The sequence below is a fragment of the Mus pahari genome, chromosome 2, assembly GCF_900095145.1.
Source record: "Mus pahari chromosome 2, PAHARI_EIJ_v1.1, whole genome shotgun sequence".
Classification (NCBI taxonomy): domain Eukaryota; kingdom Metazoa; phylum Chordata; class Mammalia; order Rodentia; family Muridae; genus Mus; species Mus pahari.
The window spans coordinates 121227447-121253390 of NC_034591.1; the positions used below are offsets into that span (position 1 = coordinate 121227447).

Here is a 25944-nt window from a genome sequence, read left to right on the forward strand (position 1 = left end):
CCCATCTGGTGCTGTGGCATTTGTAATACTGTTATCACTCCCATCTCAATACCAGGATAGAAGCTGATATTAGACAGGCAAAAAAAAAAAAAACCTTTTCCAGCAAATTATTACAAATAAAGCATACTTATATGTTTGTGCAATAAAGCATATTACAGAGTGGCATGAATTCTTCAAAGACTTTAAAAATCTATGAGTTTTTAACACTCCTGCGACACAGCAAAGCTAATATCCACAGGGCTAGAAATAAAAATTTAATTTGAAGATTATTTGATTCAAGGAAAAAAGGACCATTTTTTATATGAAGCTTCAGGAAAACCAATTATTAATGAGTTTTTTCTTATGATTGAAAAAAACAAAATGGAATGAATAAGTGATATTTTGAACTAATACACAAATTATAAAACTACATTAGCTTTCTGTATCATATCCATAGGTTACACCTCATATCAGAACCAACATCAGTTCTCTCACATACATTGACCTAAAAAATTAAATAAAAACTTACATAAAACAGATTTATCAGTGAGAAAAGTTGAAAGTATTTTAGAATAAAATTGTTGCATGCTTATTAAAAGCTCTAAATGTTCTAAAATTTACATTTCAAAGTAATTTATCAGAAGTTCACAGTAATTTTGCAATCTGAAACTGCAGTTAGTAGCTCTAAAAAAATGTTATGCTGGCCTGAAAGGTCCTTCAGAAAATAAAACACTTATCAATAAAAAAGTGTTTATCATGCACTTGCAAAGAGCAATTGCAAAGAGCAGTAATGTAGCACAAGTAATTACCTCAATTGAAAATGAAGCTGCTAAAAATATAAATTCCAACAGTATGATGAGTCTTCTAAGAAGCAAGTGAGAAAAATATAATCATCAAGATATATGTTCAAGTATTTAGATTGTATTTTATATATAATTATGATACCCAAAGCATGTGTTAGTGTACGTAAATTGATCACACCACTTATGTATCAATATCACCCTTATTAAATTTTATAAACAGTAAAATATTTAAAGAAAAATAACTATTTATTGTTTTAAATAAAATTTTCCTATCTTTTCTTTTTTTTTTTTTTTAAACCTAGCTCCTATTTTATCTTACAGTAGGAGTTATCACTTAAATGGCTTGATGGGATCTATGTCTCTTTCCTGTTTGTGACTGTGTAGAGACTTCTTGTTTCCACATTCACTTACCTCTTCCTGTCTTGGTCATCCAAGACTTTCTAGAAAAATGACTTCCTTGCATCTTCTAAAGAGGCCTCTTTATAAAGATCCTTTGCAGTGTAGAAAGTGTGGCTCTCTGTTTACTCTTGAGCTTTGCCTGGAATCATTTCTTGCCATGAGCTTCTTCGTTAATGCAATTTGTCCTCAGTAAACTTATCCCTTAATAGTATAACATATTAATGTAATGACTTTACACAGAACTGCTAAAATTTTGGCACTAGAACAGCATACAGTATTATATAGAACAGTATACAATAGCACAAGCTCACATAAGACAGTCTAGCTCTGTTGACACAAGGGAAATGTATATTATTACTTAATAGTTTGGTTTAAAATCCTGTGGGAGGCTATAGCCAGGTGCCCAGGAGGGGTGGCTGAACTCCTGCAGGTAGAATTCACCACCCTCTGAGGCTCCAGGTTTAGCCTTTGCACAAGCAGGACCAGGCATCAATCAAGTAGTAGCTGCACAGCCCTACCCCCTACAATTAGGAATCTAGTGCTTAACAGAAGGACTGATAGGTGAGGAGTACTCAATGAATATTTGTTACACATTTAAAAGCTGGAACAATCTAATTAAAGTTTAGTAATTATGTATCATGCTATGATCATCTCTTATTCATGAAGTTTGTCATTGTATGACCAATGAGCAATGCATATAGGGAATAGTTAGTCTAATTTTACCACTGTGTGCTATCTTAAAGAAGAAGTGGTTGTCATTTTTAATGCTTAAAAATTAGTTTAATTGCATGATCTAAAAACTTAAATCAGGACAGTTTGACTCTACCAACGCATATAATTAGCCAACTCATCTGCCCACAAATATAAATATTAGTGATTTTCTTCAAAGAAACTACTAGAGAAAAACATTACCCTATTACTACAAATGTTGTTTCAAATGTTAGATATCAGTTGGGTAAGCTATAAGGAAGACTTAGAATTGTGACTGGAAACAGCTATTAAATCCCTTCTTCGGAGTTTTTCTGATTAGAGTATAATAGAATGAATCTAATATACATAAAGCTGTTGTTTCCAAAAAAAAAAAACATATAGAGATATATATGATGAACACTGAGTTACCCTGCCTCCAGTACACTCATAAAAATAATGTACTCTTTCATCTCTATCATTGCATTTTTGTCACAAATTACCTTAAGCCTCACAATTTCTGGCGTGGAGACGCACGCCTTTAATCCCAGCACCCAGGAGGCAGAGGTAGGCGGATTTCTGAATTCAAGGCCAGCTTGGTCTACAGAGTAAGTTCCAGGACAGCCAGGGCTATACAGAGAAACCTTGTCTTGAAAAACCAAAAACAAACAAACAAACAAACAAACAAACAATTTCCCTTCCCATATTCTACTCCTATGTCTTTGCTAACAAGACATTTTTATATAAACTAACAGCTTAAAGTTCTATAGGCAAAATTGAGAAGTGCATTGCCTAACTCTGTTTTGTGTTGCTATAACTAAGATGAAATATCTTCATAGAATTTTTGATGATAACTGCCATAGATAGATAGATAGATAGATAGATAGATAGATAGATAGATAGATAGATAGATAAATTTTTTCCTTCAGTGGTAGTTTAGTTTTGATGAGGGGGAATATTTTGTGATTTTTATTTTTATCTTACTTTTATTTGTTTAAAGATTTGTTTTTATTTATTTATGCATTTGTGTACTTGTCTATAACAGTGTATGTGCATATGCCAGTGTAACCACATGGAATCCAGTAGAGAGTATCTCATTCCTGAGAGTCACAGATATTTGTGGGGATGCAGCTTGTTATTGGTGTGCTACAAAGAAGTGGCCTCTTTATAACTCCAAAAAGTAAATATATTAATCTAAATGGATTTCCAGAGTTCCTCTAGAAATAATGAAAAATTAGATTTCTTTAATGGAGTCTCCCTGGGTCCACAAAGCACTTATAAGGCCAGTCCCTATTCCCAGCCAAGAAAAAGATGGCCAACACAAACAACTTGAAAGGATGTGGATTTGAGTGAATGTAGAGGTGGGGGATATCTGGGAGGAGTCGAGGGAAGTGAAATCAGAAAAGATTGTATGAAAAAAAGAATAAATTTATCAACAGCAAAAAAGAAATGATGGATTTCCATATTGGTAAATGTTCAGCCCCCTGGAATTAAAGGCATATATTTTACTATATATACATAGTGAGAAGGCTTGCGATTGTTACTCTTTGCTAGAACTCAAGTAAACCTGGATTAACCTTGGAAATGACTTTCAAGGTTTATGCAGTGACAGTTTGGGACCTGTGGAACAAGGGTAGGCCTCGAGAAAAAAAAAATGTGTCTACAAAGGAAATTTCTATGACAGCTGCCTAGTTTGACATCAAAGACTGTGTTTACAAAGAGGGATTTCCTTCTTCCTTATTCATGTTGCAACTTCAGTTCAAACAGAAAATGATCATCACAGGCATTCCCAAAATGTAATATGTTACACTCACACTTTTAAATATAAGCATGCAATTATAAAACTACATGAATTATGGTGTATATAATCTTAGAAATGTAGTTTGTCTCATGAAATCTTAAGCTAATGACTTATTTAAAGTCATAATTATTTTTATTTAGTAGTATAGCTGGGTATTTAGAGTAAAATATAAAATGGGGTAGCTCACTATGTATGGAATGTTGTCCTTTGAGGTTTTTCTAAAACTTTTTTACACATGAATTATGAAAAAGGCATATAATTTAAGGAATATGTTATAAATTTTCTGAGAATTTCATAAAATTTGTTTTGATTATACTCATCCAGTTGCGGTCAATATTATTTGGAGGTTCTACCCCCACCTTAGTCATTTAGTTGCCAAACAAAAGACACAAAACCTTTATAATTATAATAAGCCTTAAAGCATTATATATCAACACTTAAAGCTGGGCAGATATCAACTTTCTATGCTATTTTGTCCACTTCCCTATCAATTATGCAAAAATAGGACTTGTGCTGTTCTGCCTGGCCCTCTCCTACTCTCACTGGCCACCCCTCATAGTCTAGCACTCAGGATACACCTACCCCAGGGTGCCTTCTTTCCTCCTTCTTCACTCCTCCCCTTGTCACTCCTTGTGGTCCCCAACCTCAGACCCCAAATCCAAGAATACCAACCCATCCAGCTCTCTTCTGCCCCGCCACATGCTGTGGCCATATGCATTATTTGGTCACAGATAACCTGGGGGCAGGGAGCAAGATTTATGTAACAAAATCTTACAAAGGGTATACATGAGACTCTACTCATCCTGAACAACCAGATGTTTATATTTGAATACAAGCCGTTTCAGATTACTACGCCCATCCCCTTCAGCTCCCACCCATCCCCTTCAGCTCCATCCACCTTCTTAACTTTTTCCAGATCCACTCGTCTACACTACCCTCATAACTTCAGATCCTCTTTTGCTTTCTTTTATTAACTTTTAAAAGCTAAACTATATTTTGATTATATTCTTCACCCCTCCAACCCCTTTCAGATCCTACCCACTTCCCAGTCACCCAATTTCTTGTTGTTTCTGTCTCTCAAAAGGAGAAAACCGAACAATAAAAAAATAATAAAACCAATAAGATAAAAATTATCAAACCAAACTCACACAAATATATGAAATTGTTTTTGTGTTGTCTAACTTCTCAACACTGGGCATGAGGCTTACATTGCAGTATGGTTTATATACCCAGTGTCACTCCATTAGAAAAAACTGATTTTCCAGTGCCAACAAGGATCTATTTAAGTAGCTTCTTGGCAATGGCTGGGACTTCATGCCCACTTTTCCTTCTGCATAATGGGATATTGTTTATGAGCCTTGTTGCATCTGAAAGATCCTGGACACTGTTTCTATGGAGCCATCTATTACCTCTGGCTCTTTTTTTTTTTTTTTTTCCTTTAGCACCTTCCTCCTAGTAGGTCCCTGTGACTTGTGGGGAGGAGTCTGATAAAAATATACAATCTAATGTTAGTTCTCTGAAGTCTCTCACTCTCTGTTCATTGCCAGTTGTGGGTATCCTTGTCAGTTACCATCTGCTTCAAGAAGCTTCTCTGATGAGAGATGATGCTTTGCTCTCTGGACATAGGGGAATGTCATCGGGAGCCATTGTATTGCTGTTTCTTTAGCAGAAAAATCATAGTACACTTTCAATTTAGCCCATGACCTAATCTAGTTTCTAGCTCTTTGAAACATATCAGGGTTAGTTATTTGTTACATTTCACAGAGTGGACCTTACATCCAATCAAAAAATGTTTTTATTCCCACAACCTCTGTACCACTATTAAACTAGTTTACCTTGCAGAGAGTTCATTGTTGTAGTTTACATTGCAGAGAGACTATTATTGTAGGTCATGGGGATTATAGCTGGGTGATATTTGTTACTAATTTTCTCTTCCCATAGTGTGCAAAGTACCATGTAGAATCATTTATGTTACTATGAGAGAAGATTTTAGTTGTATACCTGCTAAATTTCTCCATGTTTGATGACATAAGTGTGATTTCATTAGTTGAGCCTTACCATCAAAATTTGGAGGGTAACTAACAATCTTGGAAAAAGCTTGCAATATTTGGGGGTTCTATAGAGGCCCACTGACCCATGACTTAACAAGACATAATGCACTTTTGGTAGTAGGGTTATAAGTGGTGGTTATAAGATATCTAGTTGGAGCATTATTTCTCCAATCATATTGTAACTCCAACTAACTCCCTTGAATACATGTTTATATTTTAGGAAGCTTCTATATTACTAGGTCTCCAGGGATCACGGAAATGAACATAATACCATATATCCAGAATATGAAAGAAGCAAAAGTTTGGAATAGGCCTACTCTCATTGGCACTGGAAAATATAGGGCACGGAAAAGGAGAACCATTCACAACACAGATTGCATGGGCATTAAGAGCAATGATTAATCAATAGGCCAGGAAGCTAAAAAGCTTCTGTACAGCCAAGAATATCAGCAACTGAGCCAAGCAGCAGCCAACAGAACAGGAAAAAAAATCTTTACTAATTATACATTTGACAGAGGGTTCACACCCAGAACTGTAAGGAACAAGAAAACAAAAAAACAAGCTAGCAAACAAACTGAAAACCTTGAGCAATAGATAAAAATCAAGAAATAGAATTTAAAAATGAAGTATAGATATAAACAGAATTCCCAAAAGATGAAACCCAAGAATCTAAAAAAAAAAACCCATAAAATAAAATTACTTTGATATTTCCCCCTACACCAGACATCATGGCCAAGAAAAATAAAATGAAAAATGAAAGCTCATGCTGGCAAGGATAAGGAGAAAGAGAAGCACTTATTCATTGTTGGTGAATGTGCAAATGAGTACAACCACTGTGGAAATTTGCATGAGGGTTCTTCAAAAGCTGGGAAGTCACCTTCCACAGATACGGCTGTGCCACTTTGGGGCATATTGTCAAAGGTATTTGCCTCTTAATAGAGAAGTTCTTCATCCATGTGACTGAAGCTCTATTCTGAATAGTGAGAACTTGTAAATAGCATAGATTCTCACTAACTGATGAAGGACTAGTGAAATTGTGGTTGGTATTTACACAATGGAATATTACTCAACTATTAACAAAATTAAAATTATGAGATTTACAGGTAGTTGGAACTTGAAACAATCATCCTGCTTGCGGTAACCCAGAACTCAAAAAACAAATATTGACCATTTTATGTTATGTGCACAGTAAAAAAAGGAATATGGGGAATAACAAGATTAAAACACACCTGGTGATCCATCCCATATACAGTCGCCAATCCCAGTCACTATTTCGGATGCTTGGAAGTACTTGCTGAGAGGAGACTGATATAGCTGTCTCCTGAGAGGCTTTGCCAGAGCCTGACAAATACAGAGGTGGATGCTCAGAACCAACCTTTAGACTGAGGGTGGGGTCCTGGATGGAGGAGTTGGAGAAGGGACTGAAGGAGCTGAGGGAGTTTCCAGCCCCATGGGGGGGAGCAACAGTGTCAACTGTTCAGACTCCTGGAGCTCCCAGGGACTTGACCACCAATCAAAGTGTACACATGGAGGGACCCATGGCTCCGGCCACAGATGTGGCAGACGATGGTCTTGTTGGACATCAGTGGGAGGAGTGGCCCTTGGGCCTGAACAGGTTCCATGCCCCAGTGTAGGGGAATGCCAGGGAGGGAACGCCAGAGTGGGTTGGGAGGGACCCTCATAGAGACAGGGGGATGGGGATGGGATAGGGGTTTCCAGAGGAGAGACCCGGAAAGAGGGTAACATTTGAAGTGTAAATAAAGAACATATCCAAGAAAGGCAGAAAAAAATATCTATATGGAATACCCTTTTTAAAATAACCCACTGAATACAGTTTGTGTTTCCTGTGTACTCATGGACATTGAGCCATTTACTGACTCATTTTCAATTATCAAGGGCCATAATATTACAAAAACTTACTCCTCCTCCCCACAGAAAGTATCGAATGTTCTTTGTTCCTCAGTCACGCGTGAGTCCCATGAACCCTTCTGTGATCTAAGCTACTGTCCTGACTGGCTTAATCTATTGAAAACATCACCGATGCTGCAACATCAGCAGTGAAGCAGTTCTGTCAAATCCAGAGAACACCGCTTCTCCCCAGACCTCCCAGACTCTGACTCCTAGGTTCTTTCTGCCTCATCTTCGGGAGAGGGTGATATAGATGACTCATTGGTCTACATTTTTAAGAAACAAAATAGTACATACGAGATGTTAAAAAAACAAAAGATTATTTTAAAATACTGAATAGATTGGTGGGGTTCACCCTGCCTCTAACGATAGCATACCATTAAAAATGTATATTTTATTACCATGCTGACAGTTTTAAAGATGGTAACAAGTAATTTTTTTTCTCAACAGAGAGAACGATCATTACAGTACCACCATCTAAAATGGATGTTACGGTTGGAGAGAGTATCGTCTTACCCTGCCAAGTGTCCCATGACCCCACCATGGAAGTTCTATTTGTTTGGTACTTTAATGGAGATGTCATAGATTTAAAGAAAGGAGTGGCTCATTTTGAAAGAATTGGGGGAGTAAGTGTCTGAAATTGCTAAGTTCTTCATAAAAGAAATACTGTTTTACATGAATCCACATGGTTCGTAATCATTCTCTCTGTCTTTATTCACAGGCAGAATCTCTATCTGGGTATAAAGCTGCATCTGGTTTTGTTTTGCTTTATTTTATGTATTTCACAGAAATACTTGTTTTCTGGATGTAATTAGAGTAAAAGGGATAATAAAATGGATCAATTACAGAAAACTATAATAATCAGTATATTTTCTAATTTCAAAATTGTCTTATGTTTAATATCTACCCAGCTGTAAAGAAAATGGGACCCGCTGTGTGTGATTATGTTTTCATCCAGTTCCCTCTCTATGTCTTCAGGAATCTGTTGGGGATTTGATGATAAGGAATATTCAATTAGGCCATTCGGGAAAATATCTATGCACAGTACAAACAACACTAGAACACTTATCTGCTATAGCTGATATCATTGTGAGAGGTGAGCAGAAATGATGAAAGAGTGGTCTTGTTTTTTATTCATGATCAGAAATGGCACACATAAATGGTAGCTGTTTGAGGGATTAATTAAGGATAAGGGGATGAAGGAAAACCATAACTTTTTGTTTTGTAAATTTCAAGATTCGGCTTTATTAGTTTCATGGTTATGGATCAAACCAAAAAGAAAAAGAAAAAGAAAAAGAAAAAGAAAAAGAAAAAGAAAAAGAAAAAGAAAAAGAAAAAGAAAAAGAAAGAAAAGATTGTGTTTAGCACATACTGCCAATTCCTAAAATTTAGACTGACCTTCTATTTGTAACAATCCATTAGTGTCCATGCAGAATAAATTATGTAGGATTTTACATTTGTCCATATTAATTATATTTACTTGAGCTACATTTGTAGGGAGACTGAAGATCATTTATTGAAATCTCATTGTTCTATGTTATTCAATAAATTCATGTTTTGTGGTCCCTTCTTTCTATGGGTGGTATTTCTAATCTAATGTGTTATCTGGATAACACATCTGGATATATTCCATTATTAGGATTTAATCTATATATTTGTGTACAAATAACTTGTAATCAGTAATTTATTTTCCATGTATGGCAGGTAAAGTAAGCCATTCTTGTCTTCAAATGATGTGCTAAAACATTTGCAACACAGAACTAATAAATGATGTTTCTCCAGGTCCCCCAGGGCCACCGGAAGATGTAAAAGTGGAGCACATTTCTAGTACCACCTCCCAGCTCAGCTGGAGACCGGGTCCTGACAATAACAGCCCCATTCAAATTTTTACCATTCAAACTCGGACACCCTTTTCTGTGGGCTGGCAAGCAGTTGCTACAGGTAAGTGATCTAGGGTATTTTTGATGATTGTCTAATAGTGGTACACATAATATTTTAATTTGATAATCCTAAAAAGTTTTTTTAATTCCCAATTTTAATAATATATATCACCTCATGACAAAACTGAAGATTTCTCATATTAATAATGTAATACACTTGAAAGATTTAAGAAAAACAAGAGCAGATAGGAAGAAATTATAAGACTTAGGGCTGAAAACAGAAAAATTGAAACAACAAATATGCAATAGAATCGGTGAAGAGTTGGTTCTTCAAAACAGAATAAAAATTTTGACCAAGACAATCAAAAGAAAGAGAAAGAGAATCCAAATTTCAAAAATTTGAAGTGAAAAAGACATTACAACTAATAATGAGTAAATTTTGAGAATTATAAAGAAATAGTTTAAAAATATGTATTCTACCAAACTATAAAACCTAAAAGAAATGAATTCATGTCTTGATATACAGGGCACAGGAAGCTATACTATACGGATGCCAACTCCCTAGTTAGGTATAAGGAGTAACTAAATATCTCAACAATAAAAACATCATCTAGGGCCAGATAGATGCACGGCACAAGTGTACAAGACCTTCAAAGAGTAACTAATGTCAATATCTCAAAAGTTATTCTGGGAAAGAAAAACAGAATGGACATTTTCAAATTTGTCTTATGAAGCTCCTAGTTCCCTAATGCCAAAGTTACACAACAAATTGACATTTAGCAAAAAGAAAGTATAACTCAACATTTCTTAAGAATATAGATGCAAAAATTCTCAATAAAGTGTGTACAAACTAAAGTTAAGAAGACATCAAAAAGCTTACTAACAATGATCAATTAGCTTCATCCCAGAGATGCATGGATGGTATACATATGCAAATCAAAAAAATATAGTCTATCATATAAACAGTCTAAAAGACAGAATCTACAAGATCATTTTATTAAATATAGAAAAGCCTTTTTTTTTTTTTTTAAAAAAAAAGTAAACAACATCCCTTCATTTTAAAATCTTGGAGAGACTAGTGATATGAAGGCTATCACAGTATAATAGAGGTGATTTACAGTAAGCCAATAGCCAGCATTATTCTAAATGAAGATCAACTCAAAGCATTCCCATTAAGAGGAACATGACAAGTATGTTCAGTCTTTCCATACTTGTTCCGTATACTGATGAGGCAATTGAAGGAGATCAGAGGGATACAAATAAGGCAGGAAAATATCAAAGTATGTTTACTTGCAGAAGAGATAATATTATACATGAAAGTCTTTAAAGACCCCATTGTGCAATTCCTACAGCTGATAAATGCTTTCAACAGAGTAGCAAGATACAAAATTAACACACAAAAGCTGGTAAATTTCCTATATTGAAATGACAAACAAACCTATAAATAACACACAGAAACATTGCCTCAAAAATTAAAGTATCATAACTCTAACTGAGCAAGTAAAACACTTACATACTAAAAACTTCAAACATGTTGAAGAAAGAAACTGAAAATGTCTTTGGAGGTTAGAAAGATCTCAAAGACCCATTGATTGGCAGAATTAACATTAGGAAAATGACCGGACTGCCTAAAGTAATCTATAGTTTCAATTCAAATACCATCAAAATTTCCACATAATCATTCAGATAAATCAACTTCACAGGCATTGAAAAAAATTGAGATTCTTATGGAAATAACCCAAAGAATCAGGATAATTCTGGACTCTTGACTAATGGCTATTTATTATCTTAAGTGTTATGTTCTGATGTCTGTTGGTATTTTTGTTTTTGCTTATTTACTTGCTTTAGTCCCTGAAATTCTCAATGGACAGACATATAATGCAACAGTCGTTGGTTTGAGTCCTTGGGTGGAATATGAATTTCGTGTTGTTGCTGGGAATAACATTGGGATTGGAGAGCCAAGCAAACCATCAGAGTTGCTGAGAACCAAAGCGTCAGGTAAGATATCAATGTTTTTGCTACAGACGTGGAAGATCCTTTCTGTTCTGGTTCTTAGAGAAAAGCTTCTGTGGGTCCTTTAGAAATTTTAGAACAAAATTAGTGCTGATGAGTTAGTGCTTCTAGTTTTCCTCTTTGTATTGGATAAAAGCCAGGTGTATTCCCTCCACCTCATTCCCACAATCAGGGCTTAAATTTGAGTCAAAATAGTGTTAAGCAGATGTGTCTAAATAGTTTTTGAGAAGCAACCTTTAATATATTTCTTAATTCAAACTCCAATAGGGATTCTATAGTTGGAAGACATGTTAGTATTGTTCATTAACGTGGTAGTAAAGAATTAATACAGCATTTATGGCTCAGCCAGCATTCATTTTCATCTACTTTTTCAACTCTGATCTAGATACAGCTTCACAGAGAAATTCTATAAATTCTCCTTCATGTAAATGAGGTAATTTCTAATCTCACTGAACAAAAATGCTAATTGAGCATCAGCTGGTTCACTGAACAGCAAAGCCCAAGTGCAACTTTGCTCCAAATCATGTCTTCCTAAGTTCTTTATTACAGACCTTCTTTGTCTTGCCTCAGTTTTCACATCCACTGTGGTATCCCTAGTGTTTTGTCATGCAAAGCTCACACACTTCCCATTCTTAATAAGCCATAGAACGTAAATTCTCTTTGTTCTTGTTGCCTCAATTAAACAAGCATGAGTTATATGTTAGTTTCCATAAAGTGTGCATAATTTTCAAAATTATGACATACCAACCATTATTGTTGTTATGAACTTTGAGATTTTCATAGACATTCTAAAGAGGACTGTATCACACTAAAGTACCTACCCACCCTTTCTTTCTATTCATCAAAGACAAACTTTTCTTCAATATGGTTTTAGTATTAAAAATAGTTAATTTTGGGAACCCAAGGAGTTGAAGGAGTTTGCAACCCCGTGGGAGGAGCAATAATGTGAAGTAACCAGGACCCCCAGAGCTCCCAGGGACTAAACCACCAACCATAGTTAGAGCAACATATGTAGCAAAGGATGTCCTAGTTGGTCATCAATGGAAGGAGAGGCCCTTGGTACTGTGAAGGCTCAATGCCCCATTGTAGGGAATGCCAGGGCCAGGAAGCAGGAGTGGGTGGGTTGGTAAGCAGGGGGAGGGGGAAGGGAATAGAGGGCTTTCAGAGGGGAAACCATGAAAGGGGATAATATTTGAAATGTAAATAAAGAAAATATCTAATAAAAATTTTTAAAAGAATGTAAAAAATAGTTAATTTTAAAAGTTAATTAAGAAAGAACAGAGTGAAGACATGCATGGCTCATACCTTCAGAATTCTTCACTTCTTTGTTCTCCCTTGGACCTTGCTTGAGTTCATAGGATACATATTGAGCAGTTCATGACCACTTGTACTTCCAGATCTTGTGCTCTCTTTTGGTTTCCACAAGCACTTGGAAAGACATAGTGCACATTTACACAGACACAAAAATACATATTTTTTTTTAAAAAATGAGTGTTTAAAAGGGAGTATTTTCTGCTTTTTATTATATGAGAAACTATGAAAAAAATCATGTACGTTTAAGTAAAAAGAAGTATTGCTTACATAACTGAATTTTGGAAACATCTCAAGTATACTCAACACTGTTGAGTACTATATATCCAGCAACTCTGAAGACATTACCTGGTTATGCTGCTTTGACAAAATGAATGTCAATACTTGGCAGTGTGATTTATGGTCAGCTGATCTTTATGACAATCATAAGCAAACAAAATGAAGAGTAAATTGATCCTTAAAATGTCTGTTGGGATAATGCTATCTTAAGAAAGAACATCAAATTATCATAGCACTATTGCTAGAGCTAACCACAAAAGAATATCTTTAAATTATCCCAACGGTTTGCAAGAAAAAAGACATGATTAATTGTGGCCCTTCCCCACCCATTCTCACACACATTTTCAACGTTGAGTGAAATTCCCAACCATACCTAGAAATATTATTCCAAATTTCTGAATCCTAGACAAAAACGATACCATGAAAACAACTTTGGACAACTCAGTGCTTTAAAGCCATATGCAGAATCTTTACACAGTACAGATTTAGGTTGTTTTTGCTATTTTGTTAATAGAATATTTTTAAGACTTCTAAGTATATGACAAAATCTGTATTGTGAGTACTGACTCCCTTTGAGATATATCCCAGAACTTGTTATATTTACCATTTTACCTTGAGGCAGGTTTACCACTAATCTTCATAGAGTTGAATAATATATTACTCTTCTTACTACACAAGTATTTTCAGTGTCTTAGTCTTAGATCCTAAGAGTAAGTTGAAGTCATAGCTCCTCAGTTATGTTCTTTACAAGAGAACACTATACTTTCAAGGGTGAAAAGTTGAAAACTATACTTATTCACTCCAGAGTAATGTGAGTACGAGAATTCCATTTTAAATGTTAAAATATCCCAATGGTTAAAAAAAGAAAAAAACATCCAGCTTGTTTATTGACAAAAAAATAATGAATTAATATACTGCCTGAGTAACTTGTTTACAGCACAACTGGATAATTAGGCCCTAAATCAGCAGTGTCACCGTTACCATCTGAATGCAACATCATTTTGCCAATTAGTAGATGATGCATAATAATGTCAAACACACGATGTTACTTGATTTTTAATTAATTTTGGAGCCAAGGTGCCCATGTATCAAACAAAACTGTGTCCTCTCTCTTAGAAATTTGGATATGTGTAAACATCATTTATGTTCATTAAAAATGCAACACTCTCTCAGTTTGCCAGGATGAGTGCTTTGAAAGGTGAAATCCTCCCAAACAGAACTCTTCTTGATGAAGACATTCCTTTCATCCTAACTATCCACATTTCTCTTGGTTGTCTGCAGTCCCCAATGTGGCACCAGGAAATATCAATGGAGGCGGTGGAAGCAGATCAGAACTTGTCATTACATGGGAGGTAATTTTCTGTCCAAATACGTTATTTTTAAAGAGAAAAACTTAGCTGGCCAGGAAGAATATTGGAAAATAGAAAGACCAAAGCTTTGCTTGATTATACAAAGAGCATATAAAAATTCAGGGTATCAAAGCACATCACCCTGAGAATGAATTATTTAGGGGTGGTATTATGCAGTTCTTATTTCCTGGAAAGCAAGAGAATGTGACTAACTCAGCACAAATTGTCACATATATAAAAAACAATGTCACTATCTTCTAAGCAGTGACTGGCGGTATTGTCATTAAGACTAGGTGGGTTGGGTACTCATTTATTGATTAGCTATGGAATTTTATTGTTGTGGGTATAGTAGACTTAGAAGAGCACAAACTAAAATGGATTATTGTTCTAACAGTGCTCTTTATGGCATCAGCTGTTCTTTCCCAGCATGTAAATGAAATCTTAGGAGCATCAAATAGCTTTGCTGCTCATTGTGTTTCAGATTAACATATAGATTCATTTTTTTAGACTACAAATTTTATTATCATTTGGAATCATAAACTTGAAAGTAGTCATGTCTAATCTTTTGACATTGCAAGTCTTTCCAAGTTGGCATTGCAAATTACGGATATATATATATGTTAAATACATTTCCTATTTTGTGTTGAGCATCAGTCATGCATTCATGCATGTATTCACAGAGCTGCATGCAGCCTGCAGGGTAAGGGTCAAGCTTGACTGCCTTAGTTAGCCAGGATTTCCATAGCATGTAGGGGAAGGTAGTCATCTCCTTCCCTTTCCTCCATTCTTCATTTAGATTTCTCCTTCCTCTTTCACTCTATTGCCTCTTGACTCCCTGACTTCCAGTGATTTGGATGAAAAGAACAGCTTTAAAAATCTATCCAGAGACTACCCCACCCGGAGATCCATCCCATCATCAGTCACCAAACCTAGGCACTATTGCACACGCCAGAAGGATTCTGCTGAAGGGACCCTGATATAGCGGCCTCTTGTGAGGCTATGCTGGTGCCTGACAAAAACAGAAGTGGATGCACACAGACAGCTATTGGAGGGAACACAGGGACCCTCCCCAATGGAGGAGCTAGAGAAAGTACCCAAGGAGCTGAAGGGGTCTGCAACCCTATAGATGGAACAACAATATGAACTAACCAGTACCACCAGAGCTCATGTCTCTAGCTGCATATGTAGCAGAAGATGGCGTATTCAGCCATCATTGGGAAGAGAGGCCCCTTTTTCTTGCAAACTTTATATGCCCCATAGAGGGGAAGGCCAGGGCCTAGAAGTGGGAGTGGGTGGGTAGGGAGCAGGGTGAGGGGAGGGTATAGGGGACATTCGGGATAGCATTCGAAATGTAAACGAAGAAAATATCTAATAATATACTTAAAAGGAGAAAAGAGAAAATCTGAAAAAAAAAGTGGATTTCTTTTTTTTTCTTTTTCTTTTTTTATTATTTTCTTTATTTACATTACAAATGCTATCCTGAAAGTTCCCTATACCACCCCCACCCCTGCTCCCCTACCCACCCACTCCCACTACTTGGCCCAGGCCTTCTCTTGTGCTGGGTCATATAAAGTTTGCAAGACCAAGGGGCCTCTCTTCCCAATGATGGCTGACTAGGCCATCTTCTGCTACATATGCAGCTAGAGACACAAGCTCAGGGGGTACTGGTTAGTTCATATTGTTGTTCCACCTACAGGGTTGCAGCCCCCTTCAGCTCCTTGGGAACTTTCTCTTGCTCCTCCATTGGGGACCCTGTGTTCCATCCAATAGCTGGCTGTGAGCATCCACTTCGGTGTTTGCCAGGCACTGGCATAGCCTCACAAGAGGCCGCTATATCAGGGTCCCTTCAGCAAAATCTTGCTGGCATGTGCATTAGTATCTAGGTTTGGTGGCTGATGATGGGATGGACTCCTGAATGGGGTAGTCTCTGGATAGTCCATCCTTTCATCTTAGCTCTAAATTTTGTCTCTGTACCTATATCCTTTCATGAGTATTTTGTTCCTTATTCTAAGGAGGAATGAAGTATCCACACAATGGTCATCCTTCTTGGTTTTCTTCTGTTTTGCATAATGTATCTAGGGTATTCTAAGTTTCTGGGCTAATATCCGCTTATCAGTGAGTGCATATCTAGTGACTTCTTTTGTGANTGGGTTACCTCACTAAGGATGATATCCTCCAGATACATGCATTTGCCCAAGAATTTCATAAATTCATTGTTTTTAAAAGCTGATTAGTTCTCTATTGTGTAAATGCACCACAGTTTCTGCATCCATTCCTCTGTTGAGGGACATCTGGGTTCTTTCCAGCTTCTGGCTATTATAAATAAAGCTGCTATGAACATAGTGGAGCATGTGTCCTTATTACCNGTTGGAAGATCTTCTGGGTATATGCCCAGAAGAGGTATTGTTGGGTCCTCCAGTAGTACTATGTCCAATTTTCTGAGGAACCGCCAGACTGATTTCCAGAGTGGTTGTACAAGCTTGCAATCCCACCAGCAATGGAGGAGTGTTCCCCTTTCTCCACAACCTTGCCAGCATCTGCTGTCACCTGAATTTTTAATCTTAGCCATCCTGACTGGAGTGAGATGAAATCTCAGGGTTGGGTTTTTGTAATACGTTCCTCAGGTAGCATCCTACTATATTATTTCAGTGGCAATACAGAGGTACTTACAAGCAGCTATTCAAGAGTATCCCAAGTTTCTGCATTCTGGTTGTCTGTGGCTAGACTCCCTTTCTGTCCTTCAGGCAGGAGTCCCTGTCAGTGGGGCTCAGGGATAAGTTCCCATTGCAAGTGGAACATTTGATCTCAAACAAGAATCTTTGCTGTTCCTTGGGTAGGAGATTAGTCACTGCATATCTGCATAGCTTCTCTCTTCTCGGCCATCAAAATATGTAGCTCTCATTTCAGTTTAGATCTTTGTCAGTTCCCTATCACACAATAATGCAGAAAGTATAGTTATCCTCTTTTGTTGCCTTTGGTGGAGAGAAAGGAGTACAATGCTGGTTCTTTATATCTTTACTTTGCCTTAACATGACCATGGGAATTATGGATAAATATTTACATGAGTGATGTATTGAAATACTAATCTTATCTGTAAATAAAGAACAATTTAAGCCAGGTGTGGTGGCACACGCCTTTAATCCCAGCACTCCGGAGACAGAGGCAGGATTTCTGAGTTCAAGGCCAGCCTGGTCTACAAAGTGAGTTCCAGGACAGTCAGGGCTATACAGAGAAACCCTGTCTCAAACAAACAAACAAACAAACAAACAAAAGAACAATTTATCACTAGTAAATGTTTTACAATGAGTGGACTTTTACAAAGACTGTGCTTAGTGGGTAATAACCAAGACAATGAGTATAGGGAGGTGTGAGGAAGCAAAGGGAATACCAGATTTCTGTCAAACAGCCAAAAATACATAAGGCAGGTTTACAGAAGAATTATCTGATCCAAAATGTTATTGATGGCATTGTTGGGAAATTCTGTACCAGATAAAAAGAGGGAAGAGAATGAGCAAGGGATTGTGAGACAATATTAGTCATTAATCCTGCTTATATTGGGGAAAAGTAGAGGGCAGATACTATTTACTCAACATTATAAGTGTCAATGGTACACTTACTACAGTTGCCCTGAAAATGATCCTTGCCCTCCATCTTTTGTTCCCTGTGGATATTATGGAGGACAACACTTAGCTGGTGGGGTTCCCTCCACATCTACTCTTTGGCAGGGTCTGTGAACAGAGAGCATAGGAAGTTTCAGGCCTACTAGGGAGGGAAGTATCATCTGTGGAGGACTGCAGAGTCTTGTGGGCCACTCAGAGAAACTCATACCATTTAGTCCTCCCAATGAGTTTGAAGGTAGAGAACAGAGCTGTCACTTGAAGAAACTGAGAATTAAACTGTAGTTCACATGGGACCTGGAGAATTTCAACACAGAATTCTTAATTCATACCCTTCTGTACCGGCTAATTTTGTGTCAACTTGACACAGCTGGAGTTATCACAGAGAAAGGAGCTTTAGTTGAGGAAATGCCTACATGAGATCCTGCTGTAAAGTATTTTCTCAATTAGTGGTCAAGATGGAAAGGCCCCTTGTGGGTGGGACCATCCCTGGGCTGATAGTCTTGGGCTCTATAAGAGAGCAAGCTGAGCAAGNCAGGNGAAGCAAGCCAGTAAAGAACATCCCTCCATGGCTTCTGCATCAGCTCCTGCTTTCTGACCTGCTAGAGTTCCAGTCCTGCATCCTTTGGTGATCAACAGCAGTATGGAAATGTAAGCTGAATAAACCCTTTCCTCCCCAACTTGCTTCTTGGTCATGATGTTTGTGCAGGAATAGAAACCCTAACTAAGACACCTCCTATGCTGTTCTAACTTATGGAAACAAGAGTTTTCCTGCAGATATTTTAAGCAGTAGATCAAACATGTTATACCCGGTGATTTGAATTTGAAGTTTCAAGGGAATTTAACTAGAAAATTCCTTTTGATTTTTGGTCAATAATACATTTAAATTTCTACATTCATTCGAGCCTGTATAAAAATATTTCTTCCAACAGAAGGGAGTTTTGCTGATTTCCTTCTCCTCAGAAATCAGAAATTTTTTGGTTCTTAGGAAAATTTTTTATGTACGCTATTTGTTAGGGTGAATTATTTTCTATTTTGCACTTTTTGGAAATTGAAATTGCTATATTGAAAAATTTAATATCAGAATTAAAATACAAATTGAATGCTAATGTTCGTTCTCATTTTATGGTCCCTAATAAGTAAAGTGTGAGGTGGTGTGTCATATCCAATGTGGTTATAACCAAGACTATAGGAGAAAACACCCATGTGTTAAACACCCATGATTCAGGTTGGCACATTTCTACACAAAGTGAAAATTTTGAAGACTGCAAATAATTTTTTTCATTTATAAATTTCACTCTGTTATTATACTCCTCAAATATTCATATATTATAGAAATGATGAGGTAAGGTTATGTTTCCTGAATCTTTATTTTCTTTAATTTGAGAATTTCATATGCAAGTACTCTATTTATATTGTTTCTATTGCTCACTTACTGCTCTCCAACTTCCTGTTACCCTACTGTCCTTCAAATTTGTAATACCTTCTTTTTAAAAATTATTATTGGAGAGAGAGACAGAGAGAGAGACAAAGAGAGACAGAAGAGACCAGGGGAGACAGAGAGATAGAGAAGAGAGAAAGACAGAGAAAGGGAGATAGAGATAGAGACATAGAGAGACAGATATGCAGAAGGAGAGACAGAGAATCAGAGAGACAGAGAGACATAAAGAAAGAGACCAAGAGACAAAGAGACAGGAGAGACAGACAGACACACATGCACACACACATGCGCGCGCGCACACACACACACACACACACACACACACACAGAGAGAGAGAGAGAGAGAGAGAGAGAGAGAGAGAGAGAGAGAGAGAGAGAGAGAGACTTTTAGTGTAACTCATGTATATGTATTTAGGGCTGATCACTTGGGATTAGAATACTTGTGAAGGAGATCTCGCATGAAGAAGCCTGGTCTTCCCTTTCTTAGCCATTAGCTGTCTATAGTTTTGTGAGATTTCTTCCAACCCTGTTTACAACTTAGTTGGTGTTATTGTGCAAGTCTTGGTGATGTATTTTGTTAGAGATTTTACTGGGACAGTTTTCCTGTCATATAGAGAAGACTCTATTGCACACCAGATATTCTAGTCCTCTGGCTCTTAAAATCTTTCTGTTCCATCTTCCACAATGTTTCTATAGCCTTAGAGATAGAAGCTGTATTGTAGATCTATCAATTGTGGCTGGGTACCCCATGTTGTCTCTTTATTTTGGCCAGTTGTAGGTTTCTGAAATGGTCTCTGTCTGCTTCATAAGAAGCTTATTTGATGGGAGGTGAAACCTACACTTATCTATGGTTATACGGATTGATTTTTTAATTACATTTAAAAATTATACTTTTTTTTTTTTTTTTTTTTTTTTAGGAAAGTGATAGTATTAGCTTCTCCTTTAGAGCTTGTGGCCTTCCTAACCAAGGGTATACCACTAAGTTTGCAGTCTAATTGGACAGCTCTTGGTGATCCCTAAGTTATAAGTACAACTATTGCATCCATGGTGACATCTTCCCATGTGGCCCACACATTTGTTGTTGTTGTTATTGTTATTGTTTTTGTTCAAAGACTTTACAATTGTGTAGGACTATTGATTGCTTATCTCCAATAACAGCTTATACCATAACTTCTCATACCATGAGGACCCGTTCTGAGGGAACAGAGTTCTAGATCAGTTTGCATTGATTCTCTCTAGCCCTTTTTCTGAAGTGTATGGTGTCATGTCACACAAACGTTTAATTTAAAAAACAACCTGTAAGTAAGATGTGACTAGATCTCTCTGCTTGGCATTGGTTCATATTAAAGTGCAATTGAGCATTATTAGTCCTTAAGAACTTTAAATAATTTTATATTCATTTGAACTTCTGAAACTTAGAGAATTTTCTCATCTGGAAAAACAAAACTCTTTTCTGCTTTCTTAAAGTGCTAGGTAGTTTCGGTTTTGTTTTGCTTTGTCTTCGTTTTGTTTGTTTGTTTGTTTGTTTGTTTTTTAATCATGTGGTTCTCAGTCCATAAATGGAAAAACCTAAATAAGTCACTTGTCCTTCATATTAAGCTGATCTTACTAGTATCATTCCTATTCTGGATGGACAACATGATAAAGAGGGAATGCTCTTTACTAAGAAACAAGTGTTCTCTGCATATGAAACTGAACATAGGCTGATGTTGCATCTGAGAATGAAGAAACTTCAAAAACAATCAAATATATATTGCTGAATTCTTATAAGCCCCTTCCAAATCATTCCCAACTGTACAATTCTTCCCCCTTTGCCCAAGAGAAAAAGTCTTTCTCTTTCCCAGTTTCATCAGCTGTGGGTTTTTTCTCATCTTTTCGCTCACTATACTTGTTAGACTGTTTCATGTGGAAGAAAATCAAGACAAGTTTGGATCATCTCAGTGAATGGGGATTTACTTTAAAGCTACAGAGAAGGTAATGAGGAAATGAAAACGTGTCTGCAACTGAGCAGCCAGTCCATTGTGGATGTGGCACATCGTCCATCTCTGGGGGCCATAGGAGTGCTAGGCAGTTGTTCCTAAAATCTAGGCCCAGCGCTCCTAGGTTCTTGTGTGTGGATTCAGTGCTCTATCCATTGCCTTTGCTTACAGTTTGTGTATGACTGTTGGCAAAGATCTGTCTCGTCTCTACCTACGTTAGAGCTCTCAGAGATATTTATTACATCCTTTATTTTCTGCATGTGTCGTATGTGTGCTTTTGTGTATGCAAATGCCCATATGGAAGTCAGAAGACAACTTCTGGGTGTCCTCACTTACCACCATGTGAATCCAGAGATGGAACTCAGGTCATCGGAATGAGTGACAAGCACCTTACTTGCTGAACAAAGTCTGTTGCTTGAAAACTGAAATAAGAAAAAAAGACAAAAAACAAAAATCAAAAAACACTTAGACTCTACTTCCTCAGTGGTTTTTTTATTGCGTATGCTGGGTTTTGCATCAGTACCCTCCAGACTGCAAGCTTCATACTGAAATTCTCCAAGAAGAGTCAATTGGTTCTATTAATTGCTATAGAGCATTAAAGAAGCTGCAGCAGAAACTCACACAGATACTGGAGTATGTGATGCCTTCTGCTCTGGAGTGTGTAACTGGAAGTTGTGGTAAAGCAGAAAGCTAAAGGAATTCAGTGATATGTGACCATGAAAGCCATCAATATTGTGCTGAGTTAGTAACACATTTAACCAATAATAAAATAACAAAATAAAACAACAGAATTTTTTCCTGTAGAAAACCAGAAAATTCTATTGATTCTTAAATATAATATAGTTATAATCGTGTAGGATGATTGTCCAGTATGAAGCAGAATTTCATTTTTTCTTGCTGGTTAATATAATTTTTGTATCTACAGAGTTCTGAAAGAACACATAACAGTTTTGTTTAGTGAGAACAGGTTTTAACTGTTTTGTGTGGAACTTTATTTATGGAAATAAGCAATATATATATATATATATATATATATATATATATATATATATATACACACACACACATATTGGTCAGGAAAAATTCAAACTGATGTTATGATGTTATTAATAAAACAGATGCTTTAAAAACTCAGTTTCATTATGCTTTTGAAAAATACTATATTTCTTAAATTGAATATTAAAACTTGATTATATCACACTCAGAAGAATTTTTTGAAATGTTGAAAATAACATATATTTAGTGTAAGTAGTTAATACGTTAATTTGATAGTGAGCTTAAAATTTATGTAAGATTTTGTTTTAGCTTGTCCCATTAAAACTTACAGTCTTCTACTGTATTTTATCATTGCCATTTATGAATGATCAAGGAACAGGTTATATATATATATATATATATATATATATATATATATATATATATAATAACAATTAAATATCTTTTTGAAAATTAGAGCTATTTGAAATGGCACTGGATATAAAAGTTTTTTAATTGTTCATTAAATATTGTAATTATCCATAACTGCCTCTATAGAAGAAACATAAAGTAATCAACAAATATATTGTAGTTCAAAAGACTTTTCAGGAATACTCAGTGGTTGATTGCATTCTGCCCAAGTCCATTCCAGAAGAACTACAGAATGGAGAGGGGTTTGGATATATCATCATGTTTCGGCCAGTGGGCACAACAACCTGGATGAAAGAAAGAGTGGCTCTTGTAGAATCATCCAAGTTCATCTATAGAAATGAAAGCATCATGCCCCTGTCTCCCTTTGAAGTCAAAGTGGGAGTGTACAATAATGAAGGAGAAGGATCGCTGAGTACCGTGTCCATTGTCTACTCTGGGGAAGATGGTAAGCTGCATTCAGTGTTGAAACGATGTACCTTGTAGCTTTACATACAGTTTGTTTTTCGTTTGTTTGTTTGTTTGCATCATTTTTCTAGAGGATTTCTCTAAAATAAGGTGATGTCTTCTCTTCAATGTTAGAGCCTCAGCTGGCCCCAAGAGGAACTTCTGTCCAGAGTTTTTCTGCTTCTGAAATGGAGGTTTCCTGGAATGCTATTGCTTGGAATAGAAACACTGGAAGAGTGCTGGGCTATGAGGTAAGTCCCATGGACTGCACTCTGCATACAGATGCAGCATCTCACCACACAATACCTTCTGCACAGGAGTTTGTTAAGATGACATATTTCCTGTCATATAATAGTATATGCATTAATGCTCTGCTTCACACCATTGTACCTAAACATCTGTTAGAATCAATTTTAAAAAAAAGAACATGGATCATGGAAATATGAATCTATACTCTCTTCTGGCCTCTACATGCAAAGGTACACATGGTCATACACACAAAGACACATATAGTCTTACAGTTATATACGTACACAAATAAATTATTTTCAAAAATGTTAAAAGCATGAATAGTTTATTTTCACTGACAATTTCAGAGTTTCAGTCTACACTAGGTTTGTTGCTTTGTGTGTGGGGGTTGGGGTGGGGGCACAGTGAGGACATGTTAGTACACATGGCAGAAGAAGATGCTTGCTTGTTGCTTTGTGGGGGGGGGCGTTGAGGTAGGGGGCACAGTGAGGACATGTTAGAACACATGGCAGAAGAAATGCTTGCTGTTGTTACCAGAAAAAATTATACTGGACAACCCTCTGGTCACATTGTCCCTTGCAAGGACCTGACTTCAGTGTTCTAACTCCCTATAAAGCACTACATCTTCAAGATTCTTCTACTTCCCCATCATTCTATTGGCCTGTGATGAGTCTTTCAATAAAGACGTCTTTGGAATAGCAATGCAGATCTGAGACATAACAGTTTTTTAAACTCAAATCAGAGATGAGAAGAATGTTTCCATATGGTCTTAGGCAAATAAATTTACCACTATAAAAATATCCATTTTATTAGGTATGTGATTGCTATTAACTAAGATGTGTAGGCTAAAGCTTTATAGGTAAAAGAAAAATATAATGCAGAAAAATCTGTTAAGAGGACAGAGCTCATATGAAACTACCACATATTTCTTTTCAAGTGACCAAAAATTATTTAATTATTAAAATTACAGTCATTGTATTCTTAGAGAAGGGTAAAGTCAAACACTTGTAGATCTTAAACCACAGAATTTATCTGAAAATTTTCCAAAGAAATAGAGACCTAAGTGACAAGGAACAAAACAATAAAGTTCAATTTAAACTGTTAAAAATGAAGTAAATCACATTTATACAACTTTGTTTTTGATTGGGAGTATGTAATGTGAACACATTTTATTACTTATGTTCTTCATATTGCAAGTCCATTGATTCGGGACATGGATATCTTGTCTTTTATAAAGCAAAATCTTTCTAAATATTTATAATCTTTTGTCTCTCCTTTTTCTCCCCTTTTTGTATAATCACCTGTGAAAGAAGCATAAGCAAAAACAAAAGCAAAAACAAAAACAAAAAAAAAAAAACCAAAATACTTCTACTCATGTGGCTAGAATTTCAAACTGCAAACTGCTAAATTACTTATCCTGAGACCTGATGTTTTTCAAATCTGTGCACTCCTCACTGAACATTTCTTCTAATTCATAGATCATCTATCTATCTATCTATCTATCTATCTATCTATCTATCTATCTATCTATCTATCTATCTAATTTCTAACTTGCTATATTTGGAAGCTCAAGAGCTGGTATTGAACATACACTTTTGTATTATTTTGGTGTGCATGAAACAATGTGTTTCATAGCAGGTGATCAGAGTGGGATGAGTCATTAATTATCCATGGTGTCTGAGAACTCTGAAAGAAAGAATAATACCAACACATCTGAATTTTTGATTGATGGAATGGGATTTGTTTTAGTCTGAATTATTATATGCCTTTTGTTAAAGTTGATAATTTTAGATTATGTTGGTAACCTAAAAATGTCCTGGTTGTCTTTTTCTCATGGTGGACATTTCTCATTTACTCTCTGTTAATAATATATATTTATTTTGCTGGGAAGGTATATCTATTTTGATAAATATGTTTTATGATTTATATATTACTCTACTCCAATGGTTGATATTTTAGAGAAAACAATAAATGTATTCTTCACTTGATTTTACCATTCAGGTCCTGTACTGGACAGACAACTCCAAAGAATCTATGATTGGTAAAATTAGAGTCAGTGGAAATGTCACAACCAAGAACATCACAGGACTAAGAGCTAATACGATTTACTTTGCCTCTGTGAGAGCCTATAACACTGCAGGGACAGGACCCTCAAGTCCGCCAGTTAATGTCACCACCAAAAAGTCCCGTAAGTATTCACCATAATCCAGGTCATTCATAACATAAATCAAGTAGTAATCTTTCTTGTGCTCTGTGGCCATTCATTCTTCCTCCCATGAGGTTCTATTGTTCTATCTTTCTTTCTCTTTCTCTCCTCCCTCCCTCCCTCCCTCCCTCCCTCCCTCCC

At 36.3% G+C, this 25944-nt stretch overlaps 1 protein-coding gene across 2 annotated transcripts in view; it reads left to right on the forward strand.

Moving 5' to 3' along the window:
* LOC110315735 (contactin-6) overlaps positions 1-25944 on the forward strand; it is a 334773-nt gene that overhangs the window by 295929 nt on the left and 12900 nt on the right. For both annotated transcript variants that reach the window (XM_021189718.2, XM_029534884.1), the window contains 8 exons: positions 8079-8254; positions 8607-8724; positions 9411-9569; positions 11357-11506; positions 14393-14463; positions 23115-23349; positions 23484-23599; positions 25599-25785. In XM_021189718.2, the coding sequence (XP_021045377.1) occupies positions 8079-8254; positions 8607-8724; positions 9411-9569; positions 11357-11506; positions 14393-14463; positions 23115-23349; positions 23484-23599; positions 25599-25785 (1212 nt within the window). The remainder of the gene's footprint in view (positions 1-8078; positions 8255-8606; positions 8725-9410; positions 9570-11356; positions 11507-14392; positions 14464-23114; positions 23350-23483; positions 23600-25598; positions 25786-25944) is intronic.